The 16,944-nt window shown below is 55.0% G+C and overlaps 6 protein-coding genes across 6 annotated transcripts; 3 read left to right on the top strand and 3 right to left on the bottom strand.

Annotated features, from left to right (window-relative positions):
• Positions 1–501: 501 nt before the first annotated feature.
• On the bottom strand, positions 502–2,942 carry GUITHDRAFT_113785 (hypothetical protein; the record flags this gene model as incomplete). Its single annotated transcript, XM_005826970.1, has 2 exons — positions 502–2,797; positions 2,848–2,942. 2 exons carry the CDS (start codon positions 2,940–2,942, stop codon positions 502–504), a joined length of 2,391 nt encoding a protein of 796 aa, XP_005827027.1.
• Positions 2,943–4,095: 1,153 nt separating this feature from the next.
• On the top strand, positions 4,096–5,526 carry GUITHDRAFT_113786 (hypothetical protein; the record flags this gene model as incomplete). Its single annotated transcript, XM_005826971.1, has 9 exons — positions 4,096–4,128; positions 4,180–4,254; positions 4,311–4,364; positions 4,416–4,467; positions 4,529–4,565; positions 4,640–4,685; positions 4,729–4,833; positions 5,173–5,259; positions 5,422–5,526. 9 exons carry the CDS (start codon positions 4,096–4,098, stop codon positions 5,524–5,526), a joined length of 594 nt encoding a protein of 197 aa, XP_005827028.1.
• A 272-nt stretch (positions 5,527–5,798) lies between these two features.
• GUITHDRAFT_113787 (hypothetical protein) lies at positions 5,799–6,431 on the bottom strand (the record flags this gene model as incomplete). The annotated part of the gene is made up of 3 exons (XM_005826972.1): positions 5,799–5,892; positions 5,938–6,134; positions 6,381–6,431. 3 exons carry the CDS (start codon positions 6,429–6,431, stop codon positions 5,799–5,801), a joined length of 342 nt encoding a protein of 113 aa, XP_005827029.1.
• A 3,053-nt stretch (positions 6,432–9,484) lies between these two features.
• On the top strand, positions 9,485–11,394 carry GUITHDRAFT_154224 (hypothetical protein). The gene is made up of 11 exons (XM_005826973.1): positions 9,485–9,557; positions 9,619–9,667; positions 9,896–9,945; positions 9,992–10,039; positions 10,092–10,148; positions 10,200–10,248; positions 10,513–10,634; positions 10,782–10,819; positions 10,871–10,910; positions 11,143–11,193; positions 11,243–11,394. The coding sequence occupies exons 2-11, from the start codon at positions 9,619–9,621 to the stop codon at positions 11,297–11,299; spliced, it is 561 nt and encodes a 186-aa protein (XP_005827030.1). The 5' UTR covers positions 9,485–9,557; the 3' UTR covers positions 11,300–11,394.
• Positions 11,395–13,652: 2,258 nt separating this feature from the next.
• On the top strand, positions 13,653–14,254 carry GUITHDRAFT_154225 (hypothetical protein). The gene is made up of 2 exons (XM_005826974.1): positions 13,653–14,048; positions 14,094–14,254. The coding sequence occupies exons 1-2, from the start codon at positions 13,746–13,748 to the stop codon at positions 14,205–14,207; spliced, it is 417 nt and encodes a 138-aa protein (XP_005827031.1). The 5' UTR covers positions 13,653–13,745; the 3' UTR covers positions 14,208–14,254.
• Positions 14,255–15,362: 1,108 nt separating this feature from the next.
• Positions 15,363–16,558, bottom strand: GUITHDRAFT_154226 (hypothetical protein; the record flags this gene model as incomplete). The annotated part of the gene is made up of 7 exons (XM_005826975.1): positions 16,067–16,558; positions 15,858–16,011; positions 15,746–15,809; positions 15,662–15,690; positions 15,561–15,608; positions 15,509–15,512; positions 15,363–15,389 (listed from the first exon to the last, which is right to left on the bottom strand). Coding segments are annotated over exons 1-7 (700 nt in total), but the record flags the coding sequence as incomplete, so codon positions are not given.
• Positions 16,559–16,944: the final 386 nt, after the last annotated feature.

The raw sequence follows: 16,944 nt of genomic DNA on the forward strand, positions 1-16,944 counted from the left end.
CCGGGCCGGGCCCGGGCGCCGCCCGGCGCCCGGCGGCCTCGGACCGTGAAGTCGTCACTGCCGGGGCCGCGCCACCGACAACTACTGAACGGTATCAGTTAAGTTTGGCAAGTTTGGGGACAGCAGAAGGCAGGATGAGGGTTGGTTCTCGCTGTCTTTTCTCTTCTCGCCGTATGGCCTGTGCCGCCTGGCACCGACATGAAAACTTACAGTGCCACGGTGAGTTCAAGGTTACCGACCCGGCCGTCACTCATCGGACCGTCTGATGTCCCGGCGAGTCACCGTCGGAGGACAATCAGGAGAGGAGAGACTTTGAGTAAACAGAGAGTCAGAAGGCTTGACCGTTTTACTCAAAGACCATGGCACTACACTCAACCGGGTACTGTCTCTCGGCGCACGGAGCCTCCGGGAAGAGAAAGCAGCCTGCCAGCAGCCTAAGTAAACTCTAGTTCAGTAATCCAAGGTAAGTTGGCAAACTGGCAACCCTCACCATCTTGATTGTCATGCTTCATCATGATGGGACCCAGGGGAGCCTTGCTGGGAGGGGCTCGCATCCGCTGATACACCTATTGTCACAATGCAGTCTCGTTGCAAGTCCAGCCAGGCACAAACGCGCTCCGCCAGGTCCATGTCGCTCAGCCTCTCCCTCGTCCAGCTCTCGCTCCCCTGCACTGGCATGCGAACAGGCTCCTTCCGGTCCTCTGAGCGGCTGGGCTGCATGAGAGTCAACGCCTCGTGCAGCGGCCTCTGCCAGCGTTGCTGCAGGAGCCTGGGAGGCACGTCCATGCCCATCAGGAAGCAAGCTTCCTGTTGCATCTCAAGCCGAGCAAGATCCAAGTCAATGGCGTAGCACTGGTTGACGAGGTCCTCATGCGGGACTCCCAGCGGCTTTCGTCTCCCCATCTCCTTCTGCGCGTCCAAGTATCTCTGCTTGGCGGCCCGGTACTTGAGGTACTGCCTGTACAGGTCCGGCAAGACTCGCTGGGCTGCATCTGTGCTCATAGAGGACCTGCTGGTCCGTTGGAGCGGAACGAACTCGCGGATGATTCTCTCCAGCTCGAGCTGGCGCTGCATGTCCCGCAGCCTGAGCTCCTCTGATCTCCTCTGTCTGCGCTCCTCTGCTCTCATCAGTCTATAGAGCTCCTCCGATGTCTCCATCAGCCTCGCAGGCTCCTCCACTCTCTGTCGCAGCCTGGAGAGCTGCAGAGAGTCGGCTCTCCTGCTGTCCTTGTCGACAGGCAGGCCAGCTACCAAGTGCTTCTGAGTGTACTCGACCAGCCTTCTCTCGAGGAGGGACTGTTCGCGGTCGCGGTACTTGTCCACGACGTCCTTGACGGCAGGCTGCAGCGCTTGGGGGAAGGAGAGCGGGTTTGGCTCCCCCGGGCAGCTCGTGTACGAGTGGCTGGCCCATGCCCCGAGGCACATCCAGCAGAACTGGTGCCCGCACTTCCTGCACGTCATGTGATTGCATCCTCCCATCTTCTGGATGCGATATTCGCACTTCGTGCATGGCTTGGTGCTCCGAGCAATCTCCTCTTGGTCACTGGGAGCCTGGGCTCCTGCTTCCTCCTGCTCTTCTCCGCTAGCAATCTTGATGATCCTCGACTTCAGGGCCGTCAGAGAAGCTCTATCGCACAGGTCGAGGATGTCTTGGAGGTTATACACATTCACCGGCTGCTCCTCACCAGACACCGTCTGATCATAACGGGGCCTGAACAGCCGGAAGCTGGCGGAGGTGGCGATCGTGTCCAAAATGTCGATCTGGTCTTCCTCATCTTGCATGTCGTGTAGGAACAGATTGAACAGCTGGTTCGCGTCTGCTCCCCTCATCTCTGTTGCTGCTCCAAGACCTGCGACCGGGGGGGGATCTCTCAGCAGCCTCCAGCTGTTGGCCTCGCGGGTCGCCTGCTCGGTGCCTGACGTGACCTCATGACTCTCTACCGCTGACGAGCCGTCGGGCTGGCGGGAAGACTGTCGGGCGGCTTGAGCTGCTCGGCTCGAGCTCAGACGATGCTCGCTGACGGGAAACGAGCGGAGCTGACAGGCTGCGACCTCACGCGTTTCAGCTCGAAGCTCTTCCTCAAGGAGTCTTCGCCGAACCGTTCTCTCAAACGAGACTCCAAGCTCTGCTTGTTCGTTGCTTTCAAGCTGCTGGCAGACTGCATCGTGAGCCTCATCGAGCTGCCGCAATCTCTCTTCCAGCAATACCCGCGACTCGCACCCGACGATGACGTGCGCAGGCACCAACTTTCTCGATGCCAGTGAGCAACCGACGCAGAACATGGCCATGCAGCCCTCACACTTGACCGTAGCTGTGCTGTTCTGATGGGACACAGCGGCCATGGTCGAGACCGAGGTCGAGACGGCCTGACAGCAGGGAGAGGTACACGGCAGTATGCCCGCCTGCCACGAGATGTAGCTCCTCTCTATGCTGCCGTATGTCTCCAGGAGGACCCGCCATTCATCGTCGTTGGCAAAGCGAGTCTGCAAAGCTTGTCGGTCGAAGCGCAGCTTGTCCGTGCATCCAGCATTGGGACAGCCAGGAAGCTGGATTGTCACTTCTTGGTCATTGATGGCGAATGCCAGGAATCGCTTGAAGCAATCTGCGTGAAGCCTGTGGCCGCAGCTCAAGCGCACGCTGCTGATCGCATCGGTGTCTTGGCAGATAACGCAGTGGAAGTCTTCCTGTTGGTGCTGGTGCTGGTCAGACTCAGATGTCGAGGGGGCAGGATCAGCGAAGAGCATGCCTAGGGCATCGCCTATCCTGTCAGGGTCTCCGCAGGTCTGATCAAAAATGCTGCATGTACAAGTCAGCAACATTATTTCGACCAAGACAACGACGCATACCTGGGGGCGTCCCACCCGCAAACTTCGAGGACGAAGGAATTAGCGTTGGTGTTCGGAAGGCTCGGTGGAGCATGGCGGTGCTGTTGACAAGACATTGTACCAACTATGTGTTGTGTTCACCAAGAAGTTCTGCAAAAAGTAAGAATCAAGTGCGAGAGGAACCAGGAGGATTTGGTTGAGTGAGATACAGTAGGTTGGGTGTGGAAGAGACGATGCAGAAGAGAGGAGGTAGTGTATCTACGGACAGGGGGAGGAAGCGAGAGCAGGTAAGAAATCATCGATTCCGAAGAGGGGTGGGGTCCTTTTCTTTGGTGAAAATGGGGGTATGGATATGGATTCATTGAAGAGCGGCATGGAAACTGGAGGTAGAGAAGGTATATACCCTTTTCTATTCGAGCAGAACATATAAATTTCTTTCCTTTACTGAGGTGAGAGATACTGGAGGAGAAAGTGTTCGAGACCAAACAGATAGGGAGGGTAGGGGTGTGGAAGTGAAGGGTAGGGGGTAAAGGGGTGGTTGACTCAGATTCAAACATGTTTGTAGGAATTTGGGACTGGCCGGCGGCTGCACGTGACCAACTTTCAACTGACTGGTCCGGTCATCCGGGCCTTCTAGCCCGCCGCCAAGATGGCAGGCCCGGCCCGGAATCTGAGTGACCGCCGGTCGGTCAGTGATCACACGAGTCAGCGGCCGTCCAAATGGGCTGAGCCTGTCACTGTGTGAACGGTGACTCTCTGAATGTCTGGATGCTTGCCAATCCTGAGTTGTTCAGCAAGTTCCCGTGACCTCCCGGCTGTGCATTCAACTCCGAGTCACCCGTGTTGAGCAAAACTTGAAAACAGTCGGGAGCTGGTTGCAGCTCACTGAGTCAGAAGCGCAAGAACAAGTTAGAGGAAGAAAGGGAAGGGGAGGGAGGGAGGGAGGGAGGGAGGGAGGGAGGGAGGGAGGGAGGGAGGGAGGGAGGGAGGGAGGGAGGGAGGGAGGGAGGGAGGGAGTAGAAAGCAAGGGAAGAGAACGTGAGTGTGAAAAGCTTGCGGAGCGGATCAAAAAGTCAGAGGCAGCAAAGCTCCATCGCCCCTTCTAGCTCTTCTCGTCACTCCACCTCAAGATGTCAAGGAACAAGAGGCTGCAGGCCTCCACGGGAAGGTGAGGTTTCGTTGAGAGTAGCCTGCACGTCTCCCTGAAGTTGCTCTTGGTGACCCTCCTTCTCCCTCTCTTGCCTGTCCGTGTTGGAATGCGTCAGTGATATGGAGCAAGCCCTCTTTTTCGGAGCAATCGAGGTGACATCTAGCGGACTGCTGTGTGCCGACTTAATCTGTGTGATGCGACAGAAACTCTTGAGCTCGTCGGAGCTCACATCGACGGATCGCCTTGCTCTCATGATCTACATGTTCGTCGTTTTCGCTGTCCGTCCCCCCCCCCCCGTCCCCTCGTCTCCTCCAGGATGACATGAACGCGACAGATTGTCATGACCCTGTGGTCCTACTTCCTGTCTCCAAGGCGACAGAAGATTCTGGTTTAACCGAGCCCTTCCTCAAGGACTGGACGCCCTGACTGCATGAGCTAGTTGCAAGACCAGAGGAGGATGGAGTCTTTATCGAGGCCGTGGACTCTGCTGGGTAACCTGCTGTCCTATGTATGCCGAGCGTGTCCTTCCTCCTGACTTTTATTCTTCTCCAGCTCTCTTCTATGGGGACCTATACGCTGCTTCTCTGAGGTCAGGCGGAGGGCAGGAGATGGGCGACTTTTGTTTGATGGAGCTATCCTTTCTTCTACTCACTCACATCGCAGGCCTGCGCCCTCCAAGGAAGGGAAGCTTCTGGCTCTTCACAAGCTGGTGGGGATGACTTCAGCCTTGTCTGCCTGCCTTGACGTACCAGGGCCAGGCCGCCAGCCCAGACATGTTCACCAACACCGCCTCGGTGTCGTCGTTGGCCTACGTCTCAGAGCTTTTGGTCCAACGGATCCCCACGATTCTCATCCCGGTAGCTCATCATCACTGTGAGATGCGCTCGGAGCAGTGACGTCTGCCCTCCGCGTCTGTCCTGCTCGCCCTCTGCTCCTCAGGATATCCAACTCATGCTCGTCTGGGCTGCTTCCCCTGCCGCCCGGGTTGCCCAACGGATCCCGTTGATGATGGCTTGTCTGGCCCTAAACCCAACAAACAGAGATCGTCTGAATCGCACTCGTAACAGCATGATGGTAGGCAGTCTCCTCTTATGGCCTTGTTCTGTCGTCTGCACCTCGATGCAGCCGTGTCCTGCTTCTTGCTCCTTGCTGATTCTTGCTCCCTGTCGAATGCCACGGATGATCGTGAGGCGCAGGCGCTTGTAGCAGGAGCTCGAGCTGCCAGCAAACTCCGGAGGTTTCACTCGATTCTGGCAGTTGCAATCACATGCAAGAGCCGGCAGGTGAGGCTCATTCTGGATCATGTCTCCTTACGTATAAAGATTCTCCTCACTCCCATTTGCACGTGATCAATTGGTCATTGCTTCAACTGTCTCTTCTCATGTTTTGTTTGTAATGGCGTCTCCTCGGCTTTCTGTTCTGACTTGCTCACTCCTCTCTTTCAGTTGTGCGCGGAGCTTGTCAACTTGGGGATCCTTGACGAGCTTGCGGGATGCATCGACGTCCGGAAATCAGCCACGTACTGTGCTGTTCTTTCGTCTCCTTCCTGACTTAGATTTTGCTGCAGCAACAAGGATGATAATGTCCTCCTTGTTGCTGCCCTCGCCCTCAACCAAATTGCAAGATGGTACTCCTCCTCCCTCCCTCCTCCTCCCCCTCGTCCTCCGTCGTTTCCATCATGCAGCTTTCCTTGTCTTTCGCGTCCTTGCAGGAAACACAGAAAGGGACATGCATGTTCTTGCTGTGTATCCTCCTTGGACTAGAAGGATGATATCGTCGCCCTCCTCTCCTTGGTCTTCTGTCCTCAATCCCCCTTTCCTGTTCAGTGGCACAGGCTGGTGAGGCTCAGGTTTCGTCGCAGGGAATCAAATCGCAGCTTGTTCCGCAAGCTTGCTTTTCTGAGGAACATCATCCACCTGACACGATCGAGTGACATCAGAGTGCAGGTATCTCCTGCATACAAGTTGTCCTCTTCCTCTTCCTTGTCCTTGTCCTTGTCCTCGTCCTCGTCCTCGTCCTCGTCCTCGTCCTCGTCCTCGTCCTCGTCCTCGTCCTCGTCCTCGTCCTCGTCCTCGTCCTCGTCCTCGTCCTCGTCCTCGTCCTCGTCCTCGTCCTCGTCCTCGTCCTCGTCCTCGTCCTCGTCCTCCTGCTTATCTTTCTACTTCGTCGTGTTCTTCTTCTGCTCGCCTTGTTCTTTCACAACATCTTCCTGCTCTCCGAAGTCTCATGCTCATTGATTCCATTTCTACCTCGCACTGCTTCTTCCATCTCCAGTTCCTCTGCACTCCTACCTCTCAACACATGCATGCTGCCTCTACCTCCTTCCCTCCTTCGTGCATGACTTCGCTCTCCTCCTCTTCCTGTGACTCCCTGCCCTCCAGTTTGCTGGAGTCTCCATCATCACCAGTCTTGCTCGAGGAGGGATTGCAACGGGATCAGAGCTCCGCAACGCCATTCTCGATGCAGGAGCACTGGTGGCGATCATACCGCTGGTGACTTGCAAGCACGTGGGCATCCAGGTGGCGTGGAGGAGGCGAAGAGGAGAGGAGGATGATTACCCCGATGTGTGCAGGCTCAAGCGTGTAGGGCGATGCACTTTCTCTTAGAAGGTCGTGCAGATGAGGAAGGGATGTTGTGAGAGAGGGGGAGGAGGTGGGGAGGAACAGAAGAGGGAAAATCAGAGGAGGAGGAGAGTTGGAGAAAGCCTTGGCGCTGATGGAGTCACTTGCAGGGCACGGGGAGGGATGGAAGAAAAGGCTCAGGGGCTTGTGCGCTTCGTCAGATGATGCGCATATCAATCAGGTGGAGACGGAGGAGAGAGAGAGTAAACGAAGGAGAGGAGGATTTCGAAAGGAGAGGACAGGAGGAGTGGAGGGTCTCGGAAGAGGAGGAGCAGAGGAGAGGAGTGAAGGAACGGTGGACAGGGAGAGAGAAAGGGGAGGAGGACCCTGTGAGCTGGCATTCACGCTGGGCAGGTCCTTGAGGTGAGAAGAGCTCGGGTGCTCTCGAAGATGGCGATGATGCTGCAAAATCTCGAAGGTGAGATGTGACATGTCATGATGATGCCTGACTGATGGTTGTTTCTGCAGATCTGCAACAAAGCAACGCACTTCCCAAGTGAACATCTCCCAACCACTGCTCCTCCCTGTCATCCGTTCCCCGAGCGTCCCCTCCTCTTATTTCTTCTCTCTGCTCATCCACCTCCCCCTCTCTCCCTCTTTGTCTTCCTACTCCTCCTAATTCAATTCATTTCCGGCAGGTCGATGATAGAGAGCAGCCTCAACATCATCAGGTCCAGAGGGCTTGAGTCATTTACATGACTGACAATAACTAGGTCGATGCTGGATGGAAGGTTTTACGAGCTTGAGGAGGTGAGAAGTTAGAAGGAAAATGCCAGTGAGAGCTGAGGAGCTTGCGATGCAGCCTTTTGATCATCTGCCCGTTCCGTCAAAGGGTGAGAAATCAGTCGGAATGCGTGTAATGTTCATCTATTCTTTCCTTTGATGTTTTTCTTGCCAGGGGAAAATATTGAGGAGGAGGAGGAGGAGGAGGAGGAGGAGGAGGAGGAGGATGGAGAAAGCTCTCCATACGCGTCCCCAAGAGGAGAGACAAGCATGGCGTCAGAGGAAGGAGGAGAAGACGACAGCAGCGACCGCACAAACGATGGCAACAGCACAAAGAGCATGGCGAGGTGATGTGCTTGTTCTAGGGCACATGCAGCTGAATCGTGTTTTAGCACGCACAGGCAAGAAGAGCAAGGTAGAGGGAGGTGGAAGTTGCCGTTCTTCTCTGACCTTCCCCGCCCTTTCCTCTGAATCTCTTCTCTCTTCGTATCTCTGCTCCTTCCTCCCTTTTGAATCCCTATGTCCTCCTTTCGCTTCATATCGTCTCATCTCTTCCTCTATTCGTTGATTTTCTTTTCTCTCCTACCCCCTTCTCTGCTCTCCTCTGTTCTCCTTTTCTCCCATGTTCCTCTGTCTCTTCCTCCTCCCCTCTCCACCTGGGCTTCCCACAGAACCTGAAAGTGCTCGAGACAACCTTTACACTATGCATGAACACGCTCGGGCGGAGATTGAAGACTGGGGAAGGGAGTTGGGGTCCTTTACATACTCGGTGACTTCTTTTCTTCTGCACATCATCATCATGATCATGATAATCATCTCCTCGTCCTCGTCCTCGTCCTCGTCCTCGTCCTCGTCCTCGTCCTCGTCCTCGTCCTCGTCCTCGTCCTCGTCCTCGTCCTCGTCCTCGTCCTCGTCCTCGTCCTCCCCCCGCCTCCTTTTTCTCCTCCTGCTTCCATCTCTGTCCTGACCCTGTTCATGGTTCTGCTTCCTGTTTCCTCCCCTCATTTGTTCCCATTCCTTCAGCACATCGTTCTTACTTTCAATCTTCATTTTCCAGTTCATCATGGAGATATTCGAGTTCTTGAGGAGCGTCGATGTGCAGGTGATTACGATGATATAATGACAATGATGATGCGGGTGCTGGTGATGATGAGAAATTGTGTTGGCAACGATGGTGATCGAAAAACGATGAAGAGGGTGAGAGGCGCGGCAAAAGTTGTGATGGGTTGTGACAGGAGGGGATTGAAGAAGAGATCAACATCCTTTTTGAGGTCGAGTTGTTCCTTTTGCTCAGCGAACAAGTCAGTTGCATTGCGCTTTTCTTTCTGTATCTTGACGCTATTCTCCTCCTCGTCCTTCACCTCCTTCACCTCCTACTCCACCACTGCCTCCATCCCCTCTTCCATCTCCATCTCCTCCTCCTCCTCCTCCTCGATCTCCTCCTCCTCCTCCTCCTCGATCTCCTCCTCCCCACATTGCAGATGTCCATGGAGCTGCCGACCCTCCTCCTTGAGCTGCGACGCTACTACAGGTGCAGAGGAGCTCGTCTGATTGATCTTGGCGTTGATCCTCCCGCAGCATCACGGAGCAGGACAACGCTCGGCTGTCGGAGAAGGAGTTGGCAACCTTGCAGGCAAGTGTCGGCTCGTCTCGCCTCCTCCTCATGGCCTTGCAGGAGAGAGGGACTAGCATCAGCCGACCTGTGGAAGCGAGTGAGACTGACCGCTTCCTCTTAGCTTTGATCCTTTTGTCTTTTGCTTTCTTCCCTACTTCCTTTTCCTCCCTCCTTCCTCTTTTCTCCTTCATCCATCATTCCTCTCCCTCATTTTTCTTCTTCGCTGCGCCTTGCTTTCTCCAGCTTTGAGCGTCCACGTTCCTCCTCCCCCAATCTTTGACTTCTCTTTCTGTTTGCCCCCTCTTATCCTCGTTGGTCTCCTGTCTTCCTGCTTGCCTCCTGTTCCTGACGTCAGCTTTCTCAGCTCTCACCATCATCCGGTCGATAAAAAACGAGTCGCTCGACTTAGCTCGCCTCGTCTCCCGCGGTCTACTCCTCGTTCTAAGTTCCTCCCTGACCTCCAGCAGGGCACAAGGAGCGCTTGAGGAGCAGAGTGCCTCCCTGGGAATTTTTCTCCTCCTTTCCCATGTTCTCTCTGGAGGACGTCCGGCCTGCGGGGCAGAAGGAGGAGGGCAAGGGAACAGGAGCAGAGGAGGCGCAAGGAGGGGAGGAAGAGTTTCAGGTGGGGGAGGAGGGAGAGGACACAGGGAGGAGGAGAGTGGAACTGAAGTGAGATGTTTCAGATGGATGACACTCTGACCGTCACGAAACCCTTGAGAGCTTTTCTCACCGGTAAAGTGGTTGAGTGGGAGGGAGGGAGAATGCTGGAAGGAGGAGGAGGGGCGAGGGGGGAGAGGAGGCTGAGGCAGTGAGGGTGGAGGGGTGACGGGGGAAGGAGATGAGATGAAAGAATCGGTACCAGAACGAGGACGGCGTAATGGAGAGAGTGAGACGGGAGGGATCAGCGATGGCAGAGAAATGGAAATCGGAGTCAGATGGTGACGTAACAATGATCGTCAGAGTACCACAAGAACTATGTGACAGAAAGAGCGTTGGTCTCTCAGAATCAGGTTGATCGTCAAGGCAGCTTCTTGTTTCTCACCTCGCTCCTCACAGCTTCTCCCTCGGGCCGGCAAGCGTCCTGAAGTGATGATCAACAAGCAGGTTCAGCGCTGTCACGTCCTCATGATGGTCTTGTAAGTCTCTTGTCCTGCAGTTCTCCCGAGACGTCCCCAACCTCCTGAGGATCAACGGTCATCCTTGCGCGGGAGAGGTCGGCAGAGAGGGGAGAGGAAGAGACTCTGCATTCAACTTTCCTCGTCAGACTCCGGAAGACAAGATTCGCTTCGCCTACGACAACATCGTCCGGGCAGGTCTTGACCGTCCCTTCTGCTTTCTTCCTCTCGTCCTCGTCCCCGTCCTCGTCCTCGTCCCCGTCCTCGTCCTCGTCCTCGTCCTCGTCCTCGTCCTCGTCCTCGTCCTCGTCCTCGTCCTCGTCCTCGTCCTCGTCCTCGTCCTCGTCCTCGTCCTCGTCCTCGTCCTCGTCCTCGTCATCGTTCTCCTTCGTTTCCACTCTCCTGCTTTCATTTTCTCTCTCCTTCCCTTCTTCCCTCTCCCCTCTGATCGCATGTCCGCAGTCGATGGCAACACGGAGAAGGCGCAGCGAATTACTTTGGTAGCGAATCAGAACCTCGGCATCTTCATGTACGAGCTGCTCGTCAAGGCGAACAGTCACCGCAAGGATGTCGTCGTCATGCAGGTTTGCGCTGCTCTGATCGCACGCGAGAGGGAGGAGGAGACGGGAGACACGAGGGGAGGAGAAGGAGAAGAGAGAGGGGGACGGGGAAGGAAAGGAGATCAGAGGCAGGAAATCGAAGCAGAGGATGGTGTGACTGCTGTGGCTCAGGTCGGCGAGCATCACCTGGACGTGAGGACGATGAGGAGGTAGAGAGGGGAGGAGGCTTGTGGTTGCTTGCTGCTCAGATGAACGATCAGAGGAATCGTGATTGTGTTCGAGGCTCTCTTCCGCCTGCAGGTGCGACTCGATCTCCCTCCTCCTCTGTCCTCTTGTCCACCTTGTCCCTTCTCCTCTCTGCTGCATCCCTTTTCCTTACACCGCCTTCTTCTACCGCTCCATCCCTTCCTACAGCTCTCCTCTTCTCTTTCCTCTTCCTCCTACCTTCCTCGCGTCTACTCTCCTCTTCATTCCTGCCCCCTCACAACGTCTTGTGCTCTCCTTTCCTCCTTGGTCCTGACCTCGAGGACAGAAGAACGACAGTATCGAGTTGGAAGGAGATGTTGTCAAAGGGTTTGCAAAGGTGAAGCTCACAGCGGAGGGCAGGATCGGCGCTCACTGGTTGTTGTCAGGTTGACTTTGTACACAAGAATGTTTCTTTCAGGTTCTCGAAACCGAAGAGTTCATGAACTAGTTCAGTCATTAGTGTATGTCAGAAAAGTCTATCACCTCTCGTAAGATCATTGTCCGCTGATGAAGGACTCAAACAAAGCATGACCAACGCAACATGGAGGATGTGTTCTTGCAGGCGGGTATGCAGCAGCAGGGCCAAAATGCTGGAGGACAAAAGGGAATGAGGGAAGGAGGAGAGATGAGCATTGAGAGGGAGGAAGGAGAGGAGACAGAGGATTCAGGGCAAGAGAGGAGCGAGGAGTTTCTCGCCAATGAGCGACTGAAGTCCGTCGAGGAGACTGGGACCGCATGGTGGGCCTCGTGACCTTGAGCTCGACCCCAGCTGGAGATCAACCAGAAATCATGTCCCTCCACTCCTGGTAGTACTCATGGACCCAGCTTCACTCAGCATCTCGTGGAACCTTCGCAAGTGAATCTGCTCGTCTCGCTCAGCCAGCTGTCGTCGTCGCCCTTGACATCGTCCCTTCAGCTTACCTGCACCTCTCGGCCGCTGGTCCCTCACTCCTCAACTGGGAGGAAGGAAAGGGTGCTCCTGTATCAGGTCCAGCTGACCTCGAGGTTGAGGGAAAGGTTGTAATGGTCGCTACTCGAGCGATACGGAAGAGGATTTCCTTGCTTGTCTCCTCCTCTGCCCCTGATGACGTCATCAGCCCGTGTCCATCCTCTCCTACTCTCCCTCGGTCAACGTAAATCTAGGGTTGCTCTCTGTTTTAGCACCCGTCTTGATGGCAACCTGTCATCCTTCTGGCACATCCACAGGCTCAAGGCCCATGACATCATGTGGAGCATCTGCTACAGCTGCTCGACATTCTCGACACTGACAGTGCGGACTAGATTTGTCAGGCAGCCGACTTCGCGCCGATACTTGCGGACGCATTTCTGCGAGAGGGGAAGGAGGATGTGCCCAGCGATGTCCGTGCGGCGTGTGGGAAGCGTCACACCGTGATGCTTGACGATGGGGTGCTGAACGTGGCCAGTGACTATCAACATGGGCAGCTCGGGATAGCGCTCGATTCTTCGACTTTGACGAAGTCGTAGCGCGCTGTCCTGCTTCGAGGATCCTTGTGGTTTCCGTCAACCAATTTAAGATGAAATTTCTGAAAGCGCTGACGTTGATATCGGCCGGATATCGGCCACATGCTGCCCTTCTCGCTCTATCGACGACTGCAGCGAATTCAAAGGTTGTGTGCTCAACGTTGTACCATCCGATTCATTGTTCTGAAGACCACTCGTGCATGTCTGGACGCTGTGAAGGGGAACCGTTGAACGTCAACGGAAGCAGCGGGGAGCACCTGTCTAAGAGTGTTTGCCACCCAGGGTGCTGCCGCTGCAAATCATTGTTGGGCCTGCCCACGGAGAAGACACCGTGTGGGAAGTCTTTGCTAAGTGGGGTTGCCATGCATGTATGTGTAGAATGAATCAATCAAGTCGAAAGGTTGTTTTCCAAGCTGTCTTTGCTGTTTACTGTTGCCATGGAAGCGGCAAGAGCGTTCAAGTTGCACATTCCATACCGCTGCTTCAACACTTGTCATCGCAGTGCGCTCATCGCCCGATTTTCCGAACCGTCCAACTTCCGAAGTTGGGACTCGAAGTTCGGGCCCGGGCTGTTCAGCCGGCCGGGCCCCGGGCACCTTTAGACTGTTCGGGCCCGGCGGCACTTACTGGGCCGCATTTCGTATCCAACTTGGCGGCTGCCACGGCATGGGACGCAAGTCTAAAATGTGGTTTTAAAACAAGCAGATCGATGTACTTTCGCATCGTTTCAACTAGACTTCTTCGGAAAGTTGCTGAAAGAACTCGTTTGATGATTTTTTACATCCTTGTAGTATCTTTAAAATATAAAAATCCGTTGCGGCCCTTGGACCCTAGCTTGCTTCTGACCTTTCAACTCAAGGATCAAGTCTTATAAATATAAAAGTCACCATAAATATTTTTTAATTACACAAAAACATTACTATTTCAAAAAAATACTTTTTATCTCTAAAAAGTATTTTGTATCCCAACTCTTGTCAAAAAGTGTTTTAGGAGACCTAAGGCAACGCGCTCATGCAAGTGCGCAGGAGTATCAAGGCGAGGGGCTCAGGGCATGCGGGAGCTTGTTAGGTGGGAGAAGGGAGGAAGATGAGGAATGATAGAAACATGGGAGGAAGAAGCATTATATGCACCAGTAGCCATCGATATCCAGGAAGCGCGGCATTGCTGCAAATGTGTTGGCCAGGTTTTAAAGTGGGAACAGAAGATTGTATGTTGTTTTACTCCGAAAGCCGTAAGAGGTTGCATGCCCAAACAGTCAGATCCTAAGTAAAACCTTCCTGATTGAATCCTTTTGGTGCAGGGGATCCCTTGGGAGGCTACATATTGTTCTTGTCTGGTTCTTTCGCACAGGAACTCAATGCTCGGGGACGAAAGGCGGTTGACGTTGCGTTGAGACCAGCATCTGCAATGAACGACTTGCATGAGACGAAAGACCAAGAAATCGAATCTAGCAGATCGAATGCCCGCCAGCTCTTGGAGGAAGAGAATTCAGAGAGTTATGCTTGCGAGAAGAGGAGGAGGACAGCAGGACACCAACGATGCTGCCCAGTGTCGGAGGGGTCGAACACGGAAGATTGTACTTGCGTACAAAGTGAGCATGTGCTCGGTGCTAAGGTTACAAGCATAACGAGGGAGAAGTTGCTGATGTTGAAAGACCTTCAAGCTACCAACAAGCGGCTGCGGCAGGACGTGCTCTTCCTTTACCTCCAAGTGATGACTTGTCCCTTGTCTTGATTGCATCTCACCTCCTCGCAGGTGCAGTGGCTGAGACAAGTCCTCCACCAGCTCGACTCAGGAGGGTTGAATCTTGAGCAGCCGGCAGCAGAAGGCGACACCTCCTCGTTGTCGTCTAACGACTGCGTTCAGTAGCTTTCTGCCCGTCCTCCATGTCCCTTGCCGTGAATCTCTCTCCCGCTCTGTCTGCTCTGCCTCTGCTCCATCATGGGCACACTCAGTGAGATGGGTCCTCTGCTCGGGCGTCGGGCTCAGGCGCTGGCATCTCTCCCGGTTCCCAGCAGGTTCCGCTCCCTCTTGGTATAGAGATCTGCCGCCCCGCTCTCTCTGTATCCGATTTCAGCGGTTCCCCTCCTGCCATCCTGCCATCCTGCTCTCCCTCATCCTCTGCTCTGCTCTGCTCTGCTCAGCTCTCCTCACCCCTCCTCTCCTCTCCTCTTCCCTCTTCTTCTCTCCTCGCCTCGCCTCGCCTCGCCTTCCCCCAATCTCTTCCCTCGTACCTCTCCACTTCGATGGTCGCTCCTTTGTGTTCCCAAACCTGCGGACCACACTCAGGACTGCTCGGACAAAGAACAACAACAGGGATAAACCCATGAAGAAAGCGGCAGAGCTGGAGAGGCTGGAGGGAGTGAGGAGAAGGAGAGAAGGGAGGGGCATGGCAAAGGAGATAGACTTAAGAGGAGGAATACAATTGGATTGTACCGTCCGATCCTCATTGAACCATAAGAATCTTGATCTGATCTTCCCACCGATGAATTCAATCCGCGCATTTCCACCTCTCGCATGGTACCTGAGCAGAGATGACAATGTTATCTTCTGACCACCTCCTCCTTCCTCCCCACTGTTCTCCTGCTCTCAAATCACCCTATTTCCCTCCTCACATGCAGTGAAAGACTGCTACTTTGAAATGTTGAATGCAAGTCTCCTCAAATCGAATCGACGAGTAGCTTGAAAGAGAAAGCAGTCAGACGCGCACGAACTAGCCCTGCTTGTTGAAATTCGCTCACTCGTCCAAAGTAGCTGCGAACGCCCCTTGCTCCAGGTGGCAGTGGCTGACTACAGCCCGACCCGCTCCGTAGCTGTGTGCTGCTTCAGGATAGCGCGCAGTAGAGCACGAGGCAACCTCCGGATCGATCTGCCGATGTCTCCGGCGAGGAGGAGGGAGCATCGTTGCAGGGACACTTGGGAGCTGTCCCTGACCTTGATGACGTCATGAGCGTGGAAGGGACGTCTCTCTTCCCGCTCACCTGAAAGACGTCCGCGCATCTTGCCCGCTCAGAGATCCCTCCTATGCAGCAGTCTCGCGCTTCTACATCACTGACTGGCACGTCAGCCGTCGCCTTGCGGGGCTGGGGGGAGCACGTGGGGACGGGGGAGTGATCCTCACCTTGACAAGGAGCATTTCACGACTGTGGCGGTGCTGTATCTCATGGTACATTTCTTACCAGCAGACTAGTCAAAGCTCCACCTCACACCAGCTCTTGTCACCTCAAACAGCCAGGGCCCGCCCAGGATCAAGAACAAGTGCATGTAAAGCTGTCATGGTATACAACTCACACGCAACTTTGCGCTACTACTTGATGAGTCACCTCGTCCGATCGCATCAGCATGTTCAGCCCTGTCGCTCAACGCCCGTCAGCCCTCGATCTCTTCATGGGTACAAGGGAGCCGACCGCTGAAAGTTCCGCACGTCTCCTGCAGCATCCACCACCTCCCTGACAGCACAGCAGGGTTGCCCTGGCAAGTTCGCCCTTCAACCGAGGAGCATCACACAGTCCAACTTGCCTGCGTCGAACTTCGGAAGTGATAGAAGGAGCCTTCCCTTATGGTGAACGGGCTCTTCCACGTCACGTACGGCGTACTGGTAGAGCTGTTGGTCTTGGCCATACAGTCAGTGATGTCTTCGATGGCCGTTGCCTCGTCCTCCTGGTACCCCAACCTGACAGTATGCGGCATCAGAGTATCCTCGCCACAGATCACGATCAAGGGCGCACGTCTCAGTCTGTCGGAGCAGGAGGAAGCTGTTGTTGAACACTGGGTTCCTGATGACCTGGGGCATATAGAAGACGAGGACGGCTTTGGTCTTGTTTTGCAGCTGACTGACGAATTCCTCTGCAGGCCTCACTCGGATCACAGGGAAAGACGGCACGATGGTCGGATCGATAGGAAACCGGCTGAATACCAGCGTCCTCCTCTCAGGAAACGACCAGGTCGCCTTCTTGGTGCGCACATGATAGTAATACTCCCTGCCTCGCCGATCCTTCGCTGACTTCCACTCGGGCGGCAGAGCGCCATCGGCTCTTGGGTAGGCAGCGGGCCTCAGGGGTGAGGAGGAGAAGGAGGGATGGAGGCAGCGGGTCAGGAGGAGCAAGAGAACAAGGACTCGCTTCATCGTGCCCTCGTTCCCGCAAAACAGCACAGCGATGAATCCCCTTTCACAACAACCATAGCTCCGTACTCCTCACTCCTCCTACTCTTCTCTTCTCTACTGCTCTTGTCTTGTCTTGTCTTGTCTTGTCCTCTCGGCTCTCCCTCCACTTACTCTCTTCCAGTGCCCCTGTTCATTCTTCGCCAAGAATTCGCATAGAGCGAACTGAGCAGGTCTGCCTCAGGCAGTCCTGCAAGTCAGCTAGCTAGTAGTAGTAGAAATGCTCTACTACGGGCTATGACGTTCTGCCATGGGAGGCAACAGAGAGAAGGGTCGCATCAAGAATGCTGATGAGCAGGAGGATGGATGGATGGATGGGGGGAGGGAGGAGGGAGGGAGGGAGTGGAGGGAGGGAGGGCGAGGAGGGAGGGAGGGAGGGAGGGGGGAGGGGAGGAGGGGAGGGAGGGAGGGCGAGGAGGGAGGGAGGGAGGGAGGGAGGGAGGG

This window comes from Guillardia theta (assembly GCF_000315625.1).
Source record: "Guillardia theta CCMP2712 unplaced genomic scaffold GUITHscaffold_70, whole genome shotgun sequence".
Classification (NCBI taxonomy): Eukaryota; class Cryptophyceae; order Pyrenomonadales; family Geminigeraceae; genus Guillardia; species Guillardia theta.

Excerpts from the sequence above, each read along its gene's own strand:
- GUITHDRAFT_154224 (XM_005826973.1), top strand. The coding sequence starts at position 9,619 with ATGGATGACACTCTGACCGTCACGAAACCCTTGAGAGCTTTTCTCACC. Across the intron at positions 10,040-10,091 it reads AAGTGATGATCAACAAGCAG|TTCTCCCGAGACGTCCCCAA; the intron begins GTTCAGCGCTGT and ends CTTGTCCTGCAG. Across the intron at positions 10,820-10,870 it reads GACGTGAGGACGATGAGGAG|AGGAATCGTGATTGTGTTCG; the intron begins GTAGAGAGGGGA and ends ATGAACGATCAG.
- GUITHDRAFT_154225 (XM_005826974.1), top strand. The coding sequence starts at position 13,746 with ATGAACGACTTGCATGAGACGAAAGACCAAGAAATCGAATCTAGCAGA. Across the intron at positions 14,049-14,093 it reads TGCTCTTCCTTTACCTCCAA|GTGCAGTGGCTGAGACAAGT; the intron begins GTGATGACTTGT and ends ACCTCCTCGCAG.